At 43.3% G+C, this 20752-nt stretch overlaps 1 protein-coding gene across 1 annotated transcript in view; it reads right to left on the bottom strand.

The window, feature by feature from the left end:
* Positions 1–18240, bottom strand: part of TGFBR2 (transforming growth factor beta receptor 2) — a 59849-nt gene extending 41609 nt beyond the window's left edge. Inside the window, exon 1 of the mRNA XM_042806458.1 lies at positions 17898–18240. Within this exon, the coding sequence (XP_042662392.1) occupies positions 17898–17991 (94 nt within the window). The 5' untranslated portion in view covers positions 17992–18240. The remainder of the gene's footprint in view (positions 1–17897) is intronic.
* Between the last annotated feature and the right edge of the window lie 2512 nt (positions 18241–20752).

The raw sequence follows: 20752 nt of genomic DNA, 5'->3' as shown, positions 1-20752 counted from the left end.
ACTCAGCAGACTGGCAGGCACTTGCAAACCCTCTCTGGTCTCAGAGAAGAACCTTCAGGAAAGGTCATGAAATACATTAGTTTGGGGGGAGATTTTTGCTTGCTTTTTAAAGTGGTGAAAATGAAGCATGGACATTAAGACTGTGACAAATCACACAAAACAGGAAATTCGAAGTTATGCTTCACTCCCCTGGGTTCCCTTTGATACAGCTAGGTTGCTTGGTGAATCAGAAAAAGTATCACTCTCGTATTTGCCATTTCATGCTTTTATTTTTCATTTTATTTGCTTTAGTAATATCCCCTTAGAACTGCTGACACTCTTTCCTGACAGGTTTTGGTGGCCATAGGGCCATGCCCACCTCCCCTTCTGAGAGGCTCCTGCCACATGCAGCTTTCTAGAGCTCTGAGCGGATCCCTCCTCTGCAGATGCCACTGCAGAGCCTCCTTCACACTCACTCACCTTTTCTGACATCTTCTTTTTAATGTTGTTCCTTTCTGATGCAAGAAAACACATATTTTGAGAACAATTGTCTGCCTCGTGGAGAAGTCCTCAGACTATTTTAAGAAAAGTGACAAATTTGTGTCTTAAGCATTATGAACACAAAAGATCTTCCCTTTTCTGTCTAGTGAGAGAAAATATCTGCACAAACAGTTTCAGTTTGCAAAAAACCAGCAGTCCTACTCCACTGCTCTGGCTAGTTGTTCACATCCCTCGTTGCACTTTCTCCTCCCTCGTTGGGGAATCAGACTGCACCTTACCACACCTCCCCCCCCCTCCAAAAGGCCAGTTTGACCCAGAACAGTTCTCCAGTCTAGACAACTATCTGACTACATAAACACAATAAAGAATGTGGTGTGAGGAGCGGGAACCCACGGCTAGGGTAATGCAAAACTGCCTATGTCAACAGGAGCAGCACTGCTGAGGGCAGAGAAAAGTCTTTGTGGGTCTGTGGCTGCAGTTACTTGTGGGGCAAGGTCAGGCTGACCGTGAGCACCGTGCCAGGGACATGGGGGACCTCTTACCCTGCGACAGGAGATGTCACAGCCCTTCCAGGAGAGGAAACAACAGCTCTGCAGTTATTCTTTTCTGCCAGGCATTGTCACCGCAAGGGCAGGTGGGGCTCGCCTAGGACCCACCTGCGGGGGGTTGTGACAATTTGGGGAGCCCTCCAATTATTGATGTTTTTCTCCCCAGAAATATTTAGAGAGGCACCTCAGGATGAGTCTTACAGCTGTTTAAATCCACTATGAAAGTAGACAGGACGTTATTTTGACTTTGAAGTGTAGAAAAAGTACTTTTGGTGTCTCGAGACAATTAACAACATTCATGGGAGACATCTGAGAAGACTCTGTGACTGTTTCCTCAGCAGTACACAGACCTAGCAGATGTCTCCTCTTCACAGGGTGCTGAAAGACTTAGTTCAGTCTTGGTTTTAGAATACATGTTTTTCAAGAGAAAATACTATATAAAAGGGACAGATAGTTCTGAGAAGCACAGATATCCTCCATCTGATGTGAAACATCTGATTTTGCTGTAGCTCTATAATGTGAACACAAAAATAAAATTCAGCCAGTCACCTCAATTCTGCTTTGTTTCAGGGGAAAAGTCTGATGAACATTTACCTGAAACTACCACTAGTCTGAGAAAATGTTCTGTAAACCCAGACAACAGTACTACCTGAGTTTCACCTTTTGCTCTGAAACTTTTGCTGAATTGTAATTCCCATCTCTGATTTCAGAGGGCCTGGTTCTCACTACACTTTGCTTTCTGTAAACTGGAAGCAAGATCCTGTGGACCAAGGAACAAAGCTTTAGTCAAATCAAGCCAAACCTAAATAATGAATTTGGGATTAAAAAAAAAAAAAAAAAAAAATCAAAAGCAGTCTCAAAATGTAACAGCAGTTGGAATGGGCTGCATCTGTTCAAATATCTGTTTAAGTGTCACATTCGCAAGTAGGAAATATTTCATAATTATGAAGCACAAGGGGCACAAAAGCATAAGACATAAAAAGGTTTTAGGTACAATGGCATGGTTTGGAGTACATAAATTGCAGTCCTGCTGTCCAGTGTTTTATTTTTACCTGGGTAGAGGAATTAAAACTAAAGTTCCTCAATCTTTTCCCACGCGCAACTCCATATTGTGCCTCGTGCACTGGCCCTTCACAAGTGCACCTTCCGTGTCAGCTGCCGGAGCACGTTCAAGTCAGGAGTTACGGGGTGCTTTGTGGCCCTCACCAGGACCCACACATTCTTTGAGCATGATCTCAACAACCAGGATTAGAAGTGACCGAAAAACTGGCTTCAGCCACAGCTCTCAAATCCACCTTAAGCAAGGATGCGCTCTGCGTGGGGAGAGTCTCTATCTTGTACAGTAGAAAACGATATGTGTGTACACGGGTTGCTTCTGAACCAAACCAGAATTTCCGTGGTATTTTAAAACACACCAGCAAGTACGGGGAGAAGCTGTGTGCACACAAAGACTCACAGCTGCCCATTCCAAATAAGCATTTAAATGGATTAACCAGACAACTGTGCTTTCAAACTTGCGATTGTTACACAGTTACATGATTCAGAGGGATTTATAAATATTTGGGTTTTTTTCCAAATAAAAGGAGAGTATTAGTGGGATTTTTTTTAAAGTGCATTCACTGCTACCATCCCTCCCTCCCAGCCATAAACAAGCCAATAAGGAAACAAAACAAAAACTAGAATGTGTTTAGGGTGCAAAATTTGTAGCTACCATTTAAGACTCAGGGGTTTTGGTTTAAGCTTAATATAAAATGACAACTTATTGATGTAAGATGCATAAAAGACCTCATTTTGCTTAGCTTTTTGAAGATCTCTGAGCTTGAGGAATATTTGAGAGATCTGGAATTTATGTGAAGGCATGTCCCCTGACCAAAGGATGCTCCTACTATGGTACCTGTTTACGATATAATCTACAGATTCTGCTAAACCAGAATTCTATGCAATTTCTTTCTCTAGGCCCGAATATAACCCATCCCTCCTAGTCTATTTGAAAAACTGTTTCCAAATAAGAAGTCTCATTTAACAAGTCCACATCCTTAATACACACAGAGGCTTCTCTGTCAGTCACTGATGGGCAAACATGTTTATGCGGAAGCTCTGTTCAGAGCTCCTTTTTACTGTGAGAAGCCATTTTCCTCCAGGAAGATAATGTTTACGAACCATTCTGTCCCCACACAGCAAGTTTTGAATGACAGATTCGGGAAAACAGTATGAAAAAGAAATTACTCTCTTTCATAATCCATCAGCTCAGCTAAAATAGTAAATCAGAGGAAAGTTGGACTCAAATGTAATCCCTTGGGAGCAGAATCACTTTGAATGGATTTGAGGAAAAATACACATCCTTCTCAAATTCAGTAGCTTGGATGGTTATATTTGTCTCTGTCAAGTTACATGCAAAGAAGCAGAATAACAGAATTTAATACCCTGGGGATATGTTCTCTTGATAGATGCATCTAACTGCCACAACCATTAATGGGAATTATATATTGAGTATCGAGAAAAGGGCACATGCATAAAAATACACACTTCTAATGATATTCAACCGTAGGAAAACTTTCTTTTGTTGATTTCTGTTGCAGAAATTCTACTGCTGTGTCATGCTGTTAGAGAGTTATCAGATTTCTTGGTAAATAAGTATATCTACCAACAAAGCAACATCTCCTTTACCTGCCAAAGGTAAATTTGCTAACATATCCCCCAGGTATTTGCTGTTCTTTTTAATGCATTTGCAGATGGCTCCCTCCAGTTACCTTTGAGACTATGAATCACTAGCTGGCAATACCATCCTGATGAAATAAGGAAAAGAGCAATCAGCTCCTTCATTTCTAGTTGAGGCTGAAATTTTACTGGGCTTAAAGAAAAATAAAAGCCATGGGTGAAACTTGCCCATTCTGAAATAATGGGTGTTTCACCCTGAAATACATCCCTTGAAAGTTCACTGGAAGGTCCTTCGCCATTATTTCCAAATCATGTGCAAAGAATTCATTCACGATACTATAAAACTGAGTATTTTATGGACAGTCTCTTCTGCATGTGTGTGTGGTCCAGCAGGTAAGCCCTCACATTAAAAAAAAAATAGCCCTGGACACTAAAAAAAATCTGCATGTAGTAATACAAGAATTCTCACTCCGTACAACAATACAATGATCACTGCCTGCAGCAGCCAGCCCCTAGCAGGGTTGGCATTACGGCGTAAGGTGAGGTCATTCCTACATTAGGTGCAGCTCAGTGGCAAGGAACTTGCCAGTGTAAAATGTTAGCCTACCTGTCTGAGGATGTGTGAGAGACTGCAGGCTCTTACACTTTGTTTCTGATGAGGCAGAATAAAACTGTAAATGTGAAAAGTAAACATGGAGTTGGATTTCTAGGGCTTTTGCCTCCCAGTTTCTCTGGAGATGGTCGTTGTTGTTGTAAACCCACTATTTCAGCCCTCAATCTATATCTTAAGTCGTTCTCAAGACCATAATCTTTCACCAGCACTCCAAGACAGAATATAGACTTACAAGCTTCTTTAGAAAAAAACATTGCAAAGAGGAAACTAATTTAAGTGTCTACAAAACAATTACTTATGGTGAAGGAGTTGTTTCAGGGAGAAAGCTGGGAAGAGATAAGGCAGAAACGCCAGATCAAGCATATCAAGCAGCAGCTCAGAAGCAAACCTTCCACTGCTTCTAAATTTTCATCTGAATATCTCAATTTTCATCCAGTTACTTCAACATTTTTTTTCTAACAACTGCGAACTTTGAAAGTCAAAATATGATGACACTTCATAAACTTTTAAATGGTGAAGTTCATTTCTGGCAACAGCATAACATTCCTCATCCTGCTACCACAGGACAGATGATGTTTACTGTCACACATATTAGTTAAATTTAATAGGATAAGATCTTCAGCAGATGCTATTCTGTGATGTCTGAGTGCTGCTATGTCAAATTTATACTAGTTGATGTTTAACAGTTTAGAGTCACAGAAAGTTTCTGGATATTGGTCATAGCACATCATCATCCTTCATCTGGAGGGCACTTACTCAACTGTAGAAATCAGTTAATAGTCTGCATGATGTCTAAAGGCTTCTATGAAATGTCCTGATCATTTTAATCAAATGCTAAGTGGATTAATAATTATGTCATGAAAATACCATTTCAACAACTGTCATTGAGGAGGCTGTGCATGACATGGCCATAGGAGCTGAACCACTCAGCATCCCTTTAAACATCAGGGGCCAGTAGCATGCTTTGTTATGGTTTCTGGTGTAACTGTTCAGTGACATGGGCAGCTCATTCTCCAAAGCTGTCACTTTGGCATTTTTCACAAATACTGCACTCATGGAGAACACAGTATGTTTTAAAAAGTGTTCTCACAAAACACAACAATTCCAAGCTTTCCAAACACAGTAACAGCTTAGGTTATACCAGAGGAATGTGCGCTGTAGGAAGAGAGGTATTTTTTTAAATTCCTTGGATGCAAAATTTTATAACTCATGCATGTTTGAAATAACCTTGCACAGGGTTAGTTAGCAGAGTAGCGTAACTCTTGGTTACTTCTGGAGATGCTAGTCCTAATTCTGAGAGGGACACGAGTGAGACTAGCCTGGTGGTGGTAACCTGCTGCATCACAAATCTGTACGCTACAGCACCTCTAATGCCAGGAAGATCTGGGATGATATTCCCAGTCTGTCCTCCTGCAAGCAAAATAATTCCACTCAGCTAATTTTGAAAAGCCCTAACTTCTCTGGGCATATGTTTAACAAGCAAAACCTTGTCTTCATTTAGAGAGTCACATTGGGAAGTCCATCACATCCCTTGACAGGGCTTGCTCTTTTAATGAAATTATCCTGTTTCTTAAAAATGCAGACTTTATTTCTGGAGTGACTTAGTTCACCTACAGCTTGCAGTTGTTGGAATAGATGCTTGTTTACCTTTTGTAATCTTTTCCCCCACAGAGCCTAAAATATCAAGTTAGCACAGCTTAACACCTTATCTTCCATCAACTAACTGCGGTGAAGTTCCACATGAGCTCTCCTACCCACAGTTTAGCATTCTGGCAGAACAAATTTACCTATGTTGCACTACTCTACATTTGCCTTAAGCAAATGCTCCCAGGTACTGTTGTTTATGTGATGTGTGGTATCTTATTGAGGCATGGCAAACTGCCTGCATATCTGACCAAATCTGTATCCATCCAGGGAAGAGCAGCTGTAGGAACTATTCCTAATTCTTTTGTTCTTCATATGTTCAAAACCACAAGTCCATCATTTTCAAAAGGCAGGCAATCATTAACATTAAACTCTTATCTGAAAATCCTAAAAAGGCAGCATGGCTCCCTTAACAAACAGTGTCACCCCCTTCCTAACCCACTCCAGACCTAAAGACAATCAAGTGGAAATTACTGCTCTGTACATCTACACCTCCGTTTCAAAAGCACAAAACAGAAACTTAAAACAAAATCCACCTTTTAAAGGGAAGAGCGATGATTGTATGGATAGCCTAACTACTCATGCTAAGCAACAGCTTGGAAAGGCAGGTGTCAGTGTTTTCTATTTCTAGGTATGTGGTTACGACAGTGGTAAATGTGCCTTCTCATTAACTTTCAGGGGGAAGATACTTCAAATAATTAGTGGTTTGCTTCTAGCATTTGCTACCCACCTTCACCCATGAGAAGGCCAATATGTTTCTAACTTCAAACCATGAGTAGGTATGTGCCTGACAATCATACTACAAGTTACCAGAACAAAAAAGTTAGGGGAAGTGCAAGTTGGCTGAACTGTGAATAATATACATGCAAAAAACTGAGGGAACAGTGAGGCCTTACACAGTCAAACTGAAGCAAGATACCAAAGCTTCTTTGTGTCTCACCATTCCTTGGCAGTTCCTAGTACATAGCCTCTTAACTTGAAAAAAAATGGGGAGAAAAAAGTGCTAATTGTATCTTACTGAACTTGGCAGGGTATTTGAGGCTGAGGAGAATTTCTGGATGCTTGGAGAATTTCTGTTGAGAAATAGTAGCAGCTATGACTCTCTTTGAACCTCAGTTTCCCAATTGCAACAGACCAGTGTTGAAACAATCTCTGCTCATTTCCCAAAAGTTCTATAATTATCTTTAGAAACTAATTAACACATCAATGCATTAATCTTTTGTTGCATGTTAAGCAGAACGAGTTGAAAATGTGGCAATTCCAATACAAATAACTGTACTGAAGTTTAATGGTGACATCAAAAATACAGTGGATGAAATTATAGGAAGCTGGAGATCTGGGTTTGGGTCGCCAGAGACTACGAGACTGAGCCCAGGCTTCTCATTTCCTAGCTCACTTCTCTAACCATGGGTCAAGATGCAAAAGTTGTTCTCAGCTGTAAGTCACCAAGAAGTCTTGCCTCCTCCTCTCATGCAAAAGAATGAGCCTCTAACCCCCTCCAACATGTATAGGAGGAGCTTTCATGCCTAACAGAGATACTTCAAAATCTTCCTTTTAGGGTCAAGTGCCTGTTTTTTAAACTACTCAAAATCTACATGGGATATGCCTGAGGCCTCATTCTGAATCCCATGGTCCTGGATTTTGGTGATTTCATCTGAATTGCATTTTTATTTTCCTTTATACACATTAAAGGCACGGAACGCGTACATATGAGAAACTCGAGGCTGCTTCTTGTTGCACTAATATTCATGCTACCAGTGTGGCCGTAGGGAAGAGGAGGAATAGCAAAGCCCCCAGCCAGCCAGAAACCTCAAGGCAAAAGTACAGAATGTGAAATGGAAGGAGGTTGATGGAGAAAGAAAATCAAAGATGAAGAAACACCTTTTGGTTGTATTCCCTTTTCCAGAGTAGTTCACCAATCTCTTCCCACTGAGTATCTTCCTATTTCTATTACCCAGAGGCAAAGAGAGAGCAGATATGGCTTTAGTTACAACCAGACAATGTGGTACTGCTGTTTACACGCAAACTTGGGCTATGCCAGCTTTGCAAGCCTGACGGCCTGGCACTGTACATACCAGATGAGAATACTACAAATGCAATAAAAGGATCAGCTTCCCAGATTTTTGACTGAAGGCATTCCTTTGTGGTAAACTTGGGCGAGGAAATGGAAGAACAGACTGAGAGAAAGAGGGGAAATTCAATAGCCCAGAAGCACGTATCGCTGACCTAGTTCCTTTCTGAAAGCTTCAATAAAGAGGCTTACGAAGTCATGACTATTACATGGTCTTCTCTGATCTTTTCATGAGGATGAGAAACGGTTGTTTTCAGTTAAAAAAGGAAAAAAAGATTCTGTATGTAAAGTCCCTCTTTGTTGTGCTGTGAACTCCCTGGAGAGAATATCAGTCACCCTGTAGGGGCTGGAATAATGAATGAACCCATCAGGGAACAGGCTTTTTTCTCCTCTGACATGCTTCGGGGGACCACCCGCACACATGTCAACCCCTTCTCTTCAGACTGCCACCTCTAAAGCCCTGCCCAGCCTCAGCCTGCAAAGATCCTTCCTCTTAGAGCCCATCACTGATAGAGTTTAGATACTGTCAGGCTGAGGACTGACATGACCACTGGCCTCCCACTTTCTGGGCAAAGGATCCAACGACTGTAGGAAAAGGAGGCAATACAACTCTGAAAGCTGGTAATGGGAACTGTGGGGAGGTAGAAGGTACACAGCAGGGCAGCTGGCCAACTGCCACAGCACAGCCACTGCAGGATCATAGATCTCCTTGTATGCAGGAGACAAATGAGAAGGGAAGTTGCGGCATGCTTGCAGGCAGAACCAGCCAAAGGAAATAAAGGATCAACCACCACCTGCATATGACAGCTCTTCTCTTGAAATCTTAATGGGCTCCTGATCACAGATTGAGAAATTTGTGCTGTTCAAAACCTCATTAAATTCTTCCCGTTAGGGAAACACAGATTTTCTTCTTCATTCCTGAACTGTGAGTTTCTCAAGAAGAATGGGATACCCTAGAGTCGAGTCACTACCCAGTCATGCTACAGGAAAGGGTAAGACAGCTACGGGGCCGAGGGGGGAGCATCCCGAGAGCAGGAAACAACCAACTGTCATGTGAACTCCAGAAGCAACTCAGTGCTGGTCAGATGCTGGACTCTCACATGTGACTTTATTGTCTTTCCACCTGATCACTGTTGATAACATAATGAAAACAATACATTCTTAATTGTGTATATTTTTAAAATGCAGCCCGTTTTAGGGTAAAAGGTATAAAACCCCACAGCCTATGTAATGTCTTGCTCAGGATAACAGAGTAGTGCTACTCCATGTTAATTAGTAGGTTTACAGTGAGTTGAAGTAAAATAAACTAACATGTGGCTACAGACCTCCCTTTAGCAGTGGCCTGAAATTGCACAGTGGATACTAACCGTCTAAGGAAGGAATATTTTAAGAGACTAGACAGTTGGAGAGAAAAAACTGGAAGGGGAAGAAGTGTAGTTACATCTACCATATTTCCCCAAGCATGCACTTTAATAGACAGAAGTTATTCACACTCACAGAGTCTCCTGAAGCACTAAGTGCACAAGGTATGCTAAGTCCTGATGTAACTGTTTTCAGATTTCCTCCAGCCACAGAGCTCCCAAAGCATATGGAAGTTGGTCAGGACAGCCAGGTAACACTAAAAACAGGGGAGCATTCAAAATGTTAAGAAACTTACAGCTCCCTTTGAGCACTAAGACCTTTCTTAAACTGTTGCCTAAGCTGTACTATCAAAACCACTGCTGTTCTGCAGCTTTATATAGTGAGTTGTCAATAGTATCTAAGCTACTAATTAGACCTCATGGATCAGACCAGATCAGCATCTCAAGACACACAAGAATCCTGGACAGCTGCTTCTGCTTCCTTTTCTGAAAATAACCAGAAGTGATAATCCATTAGTAATCATCTGTGGTCTGTTTCAAAGTTCACCCTCTTGTAAAGCAACATTAAAAATGTGCTTATATTAGTTAGCGAGATGAAATCTACAAAATTACCACGTTATCATCCAAAAGCCTCAGGCATCACCTAACCAGGCCAACAGGTGACGTATATGCACGATGTGCTTACTCCCGTTCTGGGCTGCAGAATCCACAGCAGCATTAAAACTGAAGGGAGGTGCCTCACCTGCATCTCACACGCAAAATATTTAGACCCAGGAGAATTACAGGTTAACTCCTGGAAGATCTAACTGAACCCCCTTTTCTTTCTAAGTCAATAAAATGAGTACCAGTTCATTTACGACCCTTCTGGGTGAAATGTTAAACAAAAGGAAAAAACACATATCCACATTCTGAGGAGGCAATTTGCCCCTTAGTCCTCATTTCCCATTCTTCGCTTTGCTTCCTTATTAATGACACCAGCAGCTTATCAGTGATGAGGGAGCTTCAGTTTTTATACAGCTTGGGAAATGTGCATGAGTGCTTTGGAAGGAAAGGCCTGGTCCCAATGAGAAGTCATCCCTCTTGCACATTTCTCTTTTTTTTGGGGGACTACCTATCCCAAATCAATTTATCTCCATCCTCCAAAATTCTCCTTCCATGATTCTTCCTGGGCAAAAATCCGTAATGATACATTACAAGAAGTTTGGAAGCATCTTCTTTCTCTCAGCTGCCTGAAATCTCTCCTTCCTAACATTCTGAAGACTTCAAAATACTGCAGTCAAATTTCTCTTTTGCTCCAAGAAAGAGAACCGGATCACTCCGGCTCCTGTCAGACTGATATCACAAAACCCGCCTCGAGGGAATTACAGCCTCATAACATACAGTTGCCTATTATTTATTCCGTGGCCAGATTCTCAGCTGGTATAAATCAGGGCAGGTTCCTTGCCTTCAACAGAGTGAAGCTGATTTATGCCAGCTGACAATCTGGCCCTGCATGTGTTCCACTTGCACAATGCTAATTTTTAAAGAGGCCCATTAAAGTGCCCCAGGCACATAAGAACCACACTTGGGTCTTGGAAAATGTTGCTCCAAGGAGTAAGACTGTGAAACCTTCCTGTTGCTCTCTGAGTATGTACTGTTCAAATTCACTTACTTTTCTAACAGAAGGAAGTCTCTAAGCCCTGGCAGAGCCACCATGTCCTTAGGAACACAAGATGGATTTTCTAATGTCTTCTGCACAGACCAGTTTTTTTTTAACCGAGTTTAAACGTTGAATTAAATGAAGCCCACAGGTATACCAATGCAGTGTTTTGGAGGAATTGATCAACCGCACAGAGAGCAGAGGCTATCATTCAAAACTTGTATTACTGGAGACTATGAACAAGCCAGAAAGAATACGGCGTGACTTTCAAAACACTGGGTGAGCTTATGACTTTGGCTGCCTGATAAGTCTTTCTCTTTTACCTTAAAACCTCAGATGTCTGCTTACAGAGCAGGGCAACAGCTCTTTTAAGGGTGTAGGCTGAAGTCCTTGTGTACAAACAGAAGGTATGTAGGAAATAGAAGACAGCTTTCTAATACCTCTGGTTCCAGATTACAGTTTCAAACACAATGTTAAGCCTAGGTGTCATTGTAGTGATATACCTGCTGGGTTGTAAACTGAAGGTTGCTTTAAGCATGAGGAAGCAGGGTCCTCTATCTGTTCCTGAAATCTATTAATTTCAGTCAAATTTTTGCCAAAATACTACTCCGAGTGAGTGAAGAACTGGAATCCTGGAATAAGACTATCAGGACTGTTACTAATAAAAATTGTGGTTCCTTTGCATGACAGAAATTTCTGAATACAGCTTGTTATTATGATACGAAACAAAGACTAGAAGACACCAGTCATTCAGTGAACTGCCCTTCCCACCCAACAAGGAGAAAACATACACGTGGCTACAGGTCAACCTAAAAAAAAAAAACTGTCAGGAAAATGTTTTTCCTGCCCCGCAAAGTGTAACGTTTCATACATTTTCATATTCACAACCAGAATTAAACCAAAATCATTTGAAGTGGTGGGTGTGGGGGTGTTTGTGCGTGCATGCACAATGAGTGTGACAGCCCTCCAGTATCCTGGGGCCAGTGGATAGGGGGAGCTCCAGATTCAACTGTGCATTCTATGAGTCAGACCACTTGATCCTGCCCTTCTTCCATCCTCAAGTAGTGACTATTCTAATTATTGATTAGTGATGATTTCTCTTTCTCTCACTATCTTTCTATATCAGAAATTCCACTGTGGGCTAGGGGGAAAAAGGAGAAAAAAAAAAAAAATCCTGATGAAAGTTTAATGGAAACTGGTACATTTCCACAAATTGTTTCAGTTTTGACAAATCAGCATTTTCCCATGAAAAACAGTGTCAAAAACTCTCAACCAGCTCTAATTCTAACCAGATCAACTCAGGGATGAATGCCAGCAGGAAGTTCTTGTTAAATACCAGTTGTTTGAGCAAAGGAAAACTACTCCTTCCTCAGACGATCTTCCCAGAGGTGAAAAGGCTTTAAAACCCCTATGAAAAAGAACAGGTAGTTCCAGCTGTAACAATCACAATGGAATTCAGAGCAAGAGAAAGAGCAAGGAAATGGCATACTAAAAAAAAAAAAAAAAAGGCACAAACATGGACAAACCGGCAACTAATGTTTCTCTTGCCACTGCTAATGTTATTGTTTCCTAAAATCTGAAAAAGTTGCTAAACTTTGTAGCAATGCAAACCAACGGACATTAGTCCCTGACTCAGGAATCCATATGGACTGCAGGGCAGACCCCTTAATAGATGCTCCAATTTAAATTCTGCTTAAATCCCTAGAAGTTAATGGACAGAAACGGCATGCTGTTATCAGCAGAAATAGAATGAGGTAACTCCTGGTGAGATTTGTTAGTTCTAAGCACCACTTTGGATGAGTTTTTCATCACTGGATGGTGTTTGAAGTGGTTTGCTCTCTCAATGTATCTTACCCTAAACATCTGTGCACTAACTGGCTCTGTGTTCTTTCAGGCAGTAGGATAGAAATGGTTGTACTCAACCAATGCCAGTGCTGCTTGCTCTGTCTTGATGCCAGAAAGAAGACATGCTATGAAAAATAACTGTTTAAGAATGAGCTGGGTTACTGAGAACCCAATATTGCCAATATTTAGTATCAACTCATTGCGTACAGTGGCATACAGATCAGCGGCATTTGCCTTAACTACACCTGCCCCAGTGTGTATGCCCACTCCTTGCTGTAAAAGGAACATCCCCCCTAGTAAGAAGTTTCTCCACTGTTTCTTAATACAACTCTTATCACTTCTACCTGCCAGTGAAGTTAAACTTCAAAAGGACTTATAACTAGTCTCTTGAAAACAAGGCAGTCTTTCTGATTTATTTTGGTATATTTTAACCTTCAAGAATTAGAGTTCATAAAAAACACAAGTATTTTGTTGCGATCTTTTATTTTATTCTTCATTCTAAGAGCTGAAAACCAGTTCCCATTATTCTATAGGAAAAAAAAAAAAAGAAACAAAAACCCCTCTAACCCCAACAAAACTGAAGGCTAAAGGCCTATTAAGTTAACCAAGATTTCAGCACTAAATCTCTTAGACTAGGTCTCAGCCAACTTTCTTTTTCCTAACAGGACTGGCTCTCCACTAGCCCACGCCGAAGATCCCTTGTACCCTCCAACGTGTGCACAGAGCTGATTGATACCCTAGTCCTTTTTACTGAGCTTGCAATGCTCTGGCAATACAGACCAGCTGTCGTCCCTGGGATGTGCCTACCTGGCAATCTCCTCCGAGTCCAAGGGCTTCTAGGTGGCCAAGGAGACACTGCACCGCTGCTCTGCCACCCACCTCGGGACATCCCTTCGCTCCTCGGCTCGCCAGGTGCCGGGGGGGCTGTGGGGGGGGGGGAACCGTGGACTCCCCCTCCCTCCTGCTGACCCCAGCGCGGCGGGGCCGCAACGGTGGCTGGAAGCCCCGACTTTCACTGTGCCACCAGCACTCAACTGTAGGCATGCCAGCCAGCGTGGAGGCTGCAAGGATCACTTACAAATCAAAATCTGCCATTGCACTGGTGATAATATTTCATTATCTGGCTGATACAAATGCACCTTGTCATGCGAAGTCCGAGAGGGTAACAATTTGGGCCCCAACCGGTTGGTTTTGCTCATTCTTGCTGTACCATAAGTGAGACGCAGCTCTTCTGAGGTCAGAGGAGTGACAGTGGTACAAAGTGAATGCTAGCGAAGTGCATACAGCACGGACATATCTTGTTGAGGAAAAAAAAAGTTCCTACGCCACAAATGCAAAAATATCACCTTAAAAATATCCAGCAGAAGAAGTATAAGCATGAGAAACTCCAGCAACTGGTGCTACGGTGATGCTATGTTCTTTTTTCTCCCCCCAAAAGAGCAAAAATAAAAAAGCTTAGTGCCTGAAAAAAACAAACCAAACCAAACCACCAAAAAAAAAAAAAAAAACCAAAAAACAAAACAAACAACCAAAGCAAACAAACAAACAAACAAAAACCCCCAGAAACAAACCATGGAGAATTTTCCTTCTGGTAAGAGCCTGACACCATCTTTGCTCCTATGCTCAGAATTAACCTTGTCACAATGACAACTTTTATCAGCCACTCTTGGAGCACACTGCATCGTTGAAACTGTAACCCTTTGTCCCAGAAAGGAGTATTTAATTTTGAAGCAATGCTGTTTGGCTAAATGTAGGTCATATAATAGTAAGTGTTTATAAAATATAATTGAAAAAATATTATGAATATGAAAAAATCAGAATTATTCCATTGCCCTTCTTTTTGAAATTACTTTTGAAACTGTTTCAGGAAACTTATATGCTATTATTCTATGTAACTCTAATGATGCTAATGTTCATTTGCAGCAGCTGAAGATTTGGCTCATCATTTTTTATTAGAAACCATTCCTATATGGAATTCACCACCTGAATGTTATAGAAGCTTGTTAAGGCCAAGGAGCTCAAAATAGCAATTAAATAAGTGATTTTCAAAGTCTCAGGTATACAAGTCTTAGAATTCAAGGGTACCCCATAAATAGAAGAAAATGCAATTATAACTCTGTTCTATTCCTACTTCACCCCTGAAATAACTGGAAATTTGGCAGTTTTAATGGGGGGCAGGAAAGCATTTTAGATTTGATCACGTTACAGACATGTTCCACCATGTTATGAAGATGTTCTCACACTTCCTTCTTGCAAATATCTGAAGCACTAAATTTGATTTTGTTACTATAAAATTAACTGACTATGATATGGCCTTTAAAAAATAAGGAGACAATAATGGAAGTAGAGTTTGGCTGAAAGGCAAAATTAAGTTCCTGATGTTCAGAAATGAACAATTATTACACAGATTATTCTAAGGAACGAATTTCTGGTTTTGATACTCCAAAGATAAATTACAGATTCATATCTACTTGGGCACACCAGCGTCGACTTCTTATGTGGGCAACTGCTGGTTTGCACTGTCATTTATTGATTTAATGCTCAATGTAGCAATCACAATCACTCAAAAAATCATACCTTGTCCTTTTACTCTGTGTGTAGTACAGGACACGAGAGCATTTTTTTCAAAGTAGATATTTCCTATTGGACCTGCTCACAGATTTGTGGTTTTGTCCAGAATCTTTATGGGAACGTGCCATTCCTGTCTAATATTTTGTTGTGAAGAATGTTAAAATGAAGTTTTAGCTGAGGCTTTATTAACATCTCCACCAACAAGAGCCAGCTGATTAGTAGGCATACCTGGGAGGAATTGACCTCTCTTGAGCCTGGTGTCTCTCCTGACTCACCCTCACTGAACTCTGCTGAGTTACTGATTATTACAAAGTAAGTACTCCTTTTTCTGTTTGTTTTTCTCCAAACATCTGGCAGCTCTAGTTTTCATTTTGATGCCAAATAACAACCAATATCCAAATATCACTCTTTCTGTCCCCACAGAACTGTTGTTTTCTGACCAACTCTTCCTGTTATACACACAATAGAATCCTACAGTGATTATTAAAACAACTTTTGGAGCCATAGGATAGATTATCTGATAACAGGTCTGCTCAGTTTTAGTTATTGTAGGATGTAGACGAAGATCGGTATGAAAAATGATGAACTGTAACCAACCTATATATTTTTTCCTCACTGGACCTACAACAAGAAAGAAGAACAAACTCTTAAGCTATGTCCATTTTTAAAATCTACCAGTAGTTTGAGACGGCCTATACTGGTTGAGTTGATGAAAAAAAAAAAAAAAAAAAGCATAATACATAACACAAGGTTAACAAAAGTGGAGGTTTTTCTTTTAAAGCTCTTTGTTATGGGAATCTGCAAAGAATGTGGGGCTGGATTCAAAATAAAAGCCATCATTAGTTGAGTATAATCTATATTGATCAGGAATAAAAAACATATATATCAAAATCTACAAGAACCTGCACACCCCTAATTAAAAATAATACCTCTTTGAGCACTGGGACACCGCAGTGTTTTATTCTTAAACTATTTTTTTCATCTGCCCTAAGCTTCCATGAGTAACTTTGCAGGTATGTAAAACCTGTTGACTTTGACAGGATTATTAATGAAGCATGAAGTTATTCATATTGTACATAGCTATTGGCAGTAGCTATACAAGAGCTACCTAGTTTATGTTATTATATTTTAGCAACAATTTTGAGATCATTATTGTCCATGAATGGACCACAACAGAAAATCAGAGGGCACAGAGCAAAGTCTGGAGAAGCTCAGGTGTCTGCACATCTTACCTGAAGACTAAAACTAGATACATGATATCACAAGACAACTCAGAAATGTACTCAATTCTACAAAACTGTTTCAGATGTAGTTTTGCTGCAATCTGATGTTCTCTTTTTAGGTTCTCCAGTTGTGCTACCACATGATTTAGGGCCTAACCTTGCAGTTACAGATGTTAGTTCACATATGTGGGTTAGTACTGGTAGGACGGAGACCAAAAGCTCCTCAGGGCAGGGACCTTGTTTTTACAGCAGCACTTTAAGCTCCTAGTACATTCCAAATTATCTTATGAGGAATGCTTCAAGCCACAGCCTCAAAAATCTATCTAAGGCTTGGTACAAACAGAATAAGGGATGTAAAGGGTCAATAAAAGTTAATCAAACAAGAGGAGCACCAAGTGCTACAGGAGTGATTGCTACTCTCAGTCCAGCTGCTCACAATCACGGCTTAATTCCGCTGCAGGCAGAAACACGCATGTAAAACAACTTTTTGGTAAGCAGCTGCTGATCCGCACGGCCCCGAGCTCTGCGGCCGCGCACAGGCCCCCGGCTCAGGCCGTGGAGCACCCGAGGCACCTTCTGGCCCCTCTCCCTGGTCCCCGTCCCGGAGGGCATCGCACAAACTGAGCCCCGGGGGGGGGGGGGGGGGGGGGCTGGATGCTGCGCCCCGAGGGGGTGGGAGCACGCACGGCAGGGGCGGGAGGCGCGGGCCCCGGTTCCCCCCGGTTCCCCCCGGCCCCGGGCACACGGAGCGGCCCGGCACCAGGTGCGGGAGCTCCCGCGGCAGCTGCAGGGCCGGGCGGCCGCTCCCCCCGGGGACAGCAGTCACCCCGGGCTCCTCCGGCCGGACCAGACCCTGCTGCATTTCCTGCCAAATCCCCTCTTCTCTCCCCCTCCTCTTCTCTCCCCCTCCTCTTCCCTCCGCGGACGACCCTCAGGGTTTTTGTTGTGTTTTTTTTTTGGTTTTTTTTTTTTTTTTTTGTCGCGAAACCCCCAGATTCCCAGCCCTTTCTTCCCCTCTTGCTTTCCAGCGGGGCAAGAAACAAACACTCTCAGCCTTCCCGAAATGCTTCCAGCCTCAAAACTTTCTCAGCAACCGCATCCCCCCGTCCGGCGGCGGATTCCTGCCCCCTGCCCCGCTCCTGCCCCACTCCGGCCCCCGGCCCCGCTCCGGCCCCCGGCCCCACTCCGGCCCCCCGGCCCCAGCAACTGTCAAGCGGGAGCGCCGGGGGCCGGTTCGCACTTACCCCGAAGCAGAGCGGGGACGGAGCTGCCCATGAGGAGCCAGAGGGAAACGCGCAGAAGCAGCCGCCGCAGGCTCCCGGGCGGCCGGGGAGTCATCGCCGGATCGGCGGGGCGGGGGGGGGGGGGGCGGCCGGGCCGCGGGGGGAGGCCGCGGCGGCGGCGGGGGGAGCGGGCGGCGCGGCTCCGCTGCTCGGGACCGCGGGTGACTCACTGAAAACTTCACTTCGGCGCTGCAGGGGAAACAGGAAATCTTAAACTTCGCAAACAGCTGGGCAGGACTTTCTTACTCTTACAGTAGTTCCTTCTCCCCCCTTCCCACAGTCACCCCCCTCCCCTGCGCTCGCCCTTTTTCTTTCTTTCTTTTTTTTTTTTTTAAAAAAAAACATGAAACCTCACCCAGTTTGGTGTCAATCATCTGTCAGAGGCCAGCCCCTCTCAGGTCTGGCTCTCCCACCACAAGCGCGCCGGGGCCAGCCCCGACGTGCAGCCCGGCTCCCTGCGCCTCCCTCCCTCCCTCCCTCCCGGGGTACCGGGCACCGGCACCCCCGCTCTGCCGGGCCCCCGAGCCTCGCCGTGGCTTGCGAGGGGGCTCAAGGGCGACGGGGAACCGCCAGCTCCAGCGGTTCCTTCTCCCCACGAGTGGACAAGGGCCCAGTCCTGTCATTTGGGGCACGGGGGCTTCCCAGAGCTCCTCCTTGCATCCCGATCCCTGACCTCATCTCGGTGCTGCTGCTGCTGCTGCAGCCTCTTTACCCCCGTGCAGAACTGGTATCGGAAAGACAGACATAACCCCCAGATGAACTAAAGCAGGGAGCAGGGGAGGTTGAAGTCAGGGTAATAACAGGAAACGTTCACACGACTGGCAGGGCATTCAGTTTGCAGATGTTGATGCTGACTGGGACAACTTGTCACCTGCCTCTTTTTTTTTTTTTTTTTTTTTTTTTTTTACATTTTGCTCCCAAATAAGCTGGATGTGCACCACTTGGTCCCAAATGCTACGTATGTGACACAGATGAAATTCTTCTCCATCCCTCTCTAAAGTAGGTTTAGCTTTTTTTTACCAGATAGTTTGCCTCCTCCAGAAGGAAGAAATTGCACTTAGGATTCAGGGAGTAGGACCACACCTGTGATGTCGGCTTGGCATGGCCCAGAGAGACTGTAAGAACCATTAAACTCTCAACCTGAGTAAGGTCTGAGCTTTCTGCCCTTATAATTTGAGCCATTGCATAGCCGGCAGTTGTCTTGAGACCCATTTTTGATTCACAGACTCCTCCTTCCTCTCTGAGTTAAATGGCTGGGCATTGATTGAAAGGTAAACTGGTGCACATGGGGATCATTTGAAGGTGTCTGTTCAGATTTTGGTGATTTCCTTTTGTCTCTTTTACAGCACTAGTTAGAGGTACAGATCTGGGTATTTCAGAAAAATGGCCAAGTCCTCAGGGGGAATATATGTAATCATGCTCTGAATGTCCCAGATCAACTCTGTGTGAATTTGGAAATGTTTGCATAATGCATTTAATTGGCTTATAACAGACATAAAAAATCTCATTGTGATTTTATGTAAATTTAGTTTTAAAAACTCCCTAAATGCATATTTTCACAGTGCAGTCCCAGTTTATGGTGCAAATTCTCATCAACCTCTCCAGGAGCATTTTCTTCTTCCCTACCCCCTTTGTATACAGTCAAGATTCACTCACACACAGTTGCCACCTTCCAGAGTTAAGAAAAATGTTGGACTCCCCTTCACGCACAGATTGGAGTGTTCTTATCAGTTCCTGGGCACCAGCTCTGTGATAGAAGATGGCTGTGTTTTCAGTAATCCACTTAAACGAACGCATTTCTCAACCCCCATCAGTATAGACTGTATACGCCTCTCTCTCCTTGTAGCTGTCAAGCTGCAGGTGCCAAAGAGTTGCTGTTTGCTTAGGAAGTTGGCTGTGCATACTGAACTCTCCTGTTAGTTTGTGGTGACTAACCTCCAATCTGAAAAGAGGCCTAAAAGCCATTAAATACAGATTCAAGGTTACTCTTCAAACCTGTCACAACCCAGGCGTGACATGGCAAGCTGGCCTCTGCCTTCACTTGCATCTCCTCCTCTCACGGGTGCCATGGCTCTTCTCCCACATGGGCACCTTCTGAAAGGTCTCTCTCATCCCGGGTCTGGCAGCAGGAGAGGGGCTTGCAGGAGACGGAGGACCTGAGGGGGGGCTGTACTCAGGCCCCCCAGCAGCCCCTGGGGGCAGCCTGGCATCACAGCCCCTCGCTCTCACATGAGCTGACACGGCGCCTGCTACCCAGTGAGGGACCAGTCTACTACAAGTGGGTTTCAGGGGTCTGATGTTGCCATATAGCGCTGGTTTTATTTCCGCAGACGCATCACGCAGTAAGGATCGTGCTACAGCTGCATTTTGGATCTTCAGAGGGCCCGTGAGAGCGGTAGGTGCTACTAGAAAGCTTTTGGGTGGAAGGAGTATATCTTACCTGGATATCCTCAGTGAAGGAGTACCTTTGTCACCAAAAGTCAACGTGAAGGTTGAAGTAAACCCCGCTTTGGTTCACAGGTTCGTTCCACACAGGCTTATTAACAAAAGCTCACGTCTTGCCTTTTTGAGTACTATGAGCTTCCCTGTTAGGGCCCAAATGCAGCTTAATCAGGATTTCCTGGACAACCAAAATATATAAAACAAGACTTAAGCTGGTCATTTATTTCCATTTCTTTGTTCATAGTTCCCAGTTCCCTATTTGCAGATGACAGTTTATTACTTACTTCTAGACTGAAACCATGAATATTTAACCTCAGCCTCACTGAGGTAAGAAAGAGGTCGCTTCAACGAGCCACAGATTAAAGCTGTAAATA

The sequence above is a fragment of the Tyto alba genome, unplaced genomic scaffold (genome assembly GCF_018691265.1).
Source record: "Tyto alba isolate M040663 unplaced genomic scaffold, T.alba_DEE_v4.0 Super-Scaffold_46, whole genome shotgun sequence".
NCBI lineage: Eukaryota > Metazoa > Chordata > Aves > Strigiformes > Tytonidae > Tyto > Tyto alba.
Note: the sequence above shows the minus strand (reverse complement) of the source record. Positions and strands in the feature narration are given on the sequence as shown.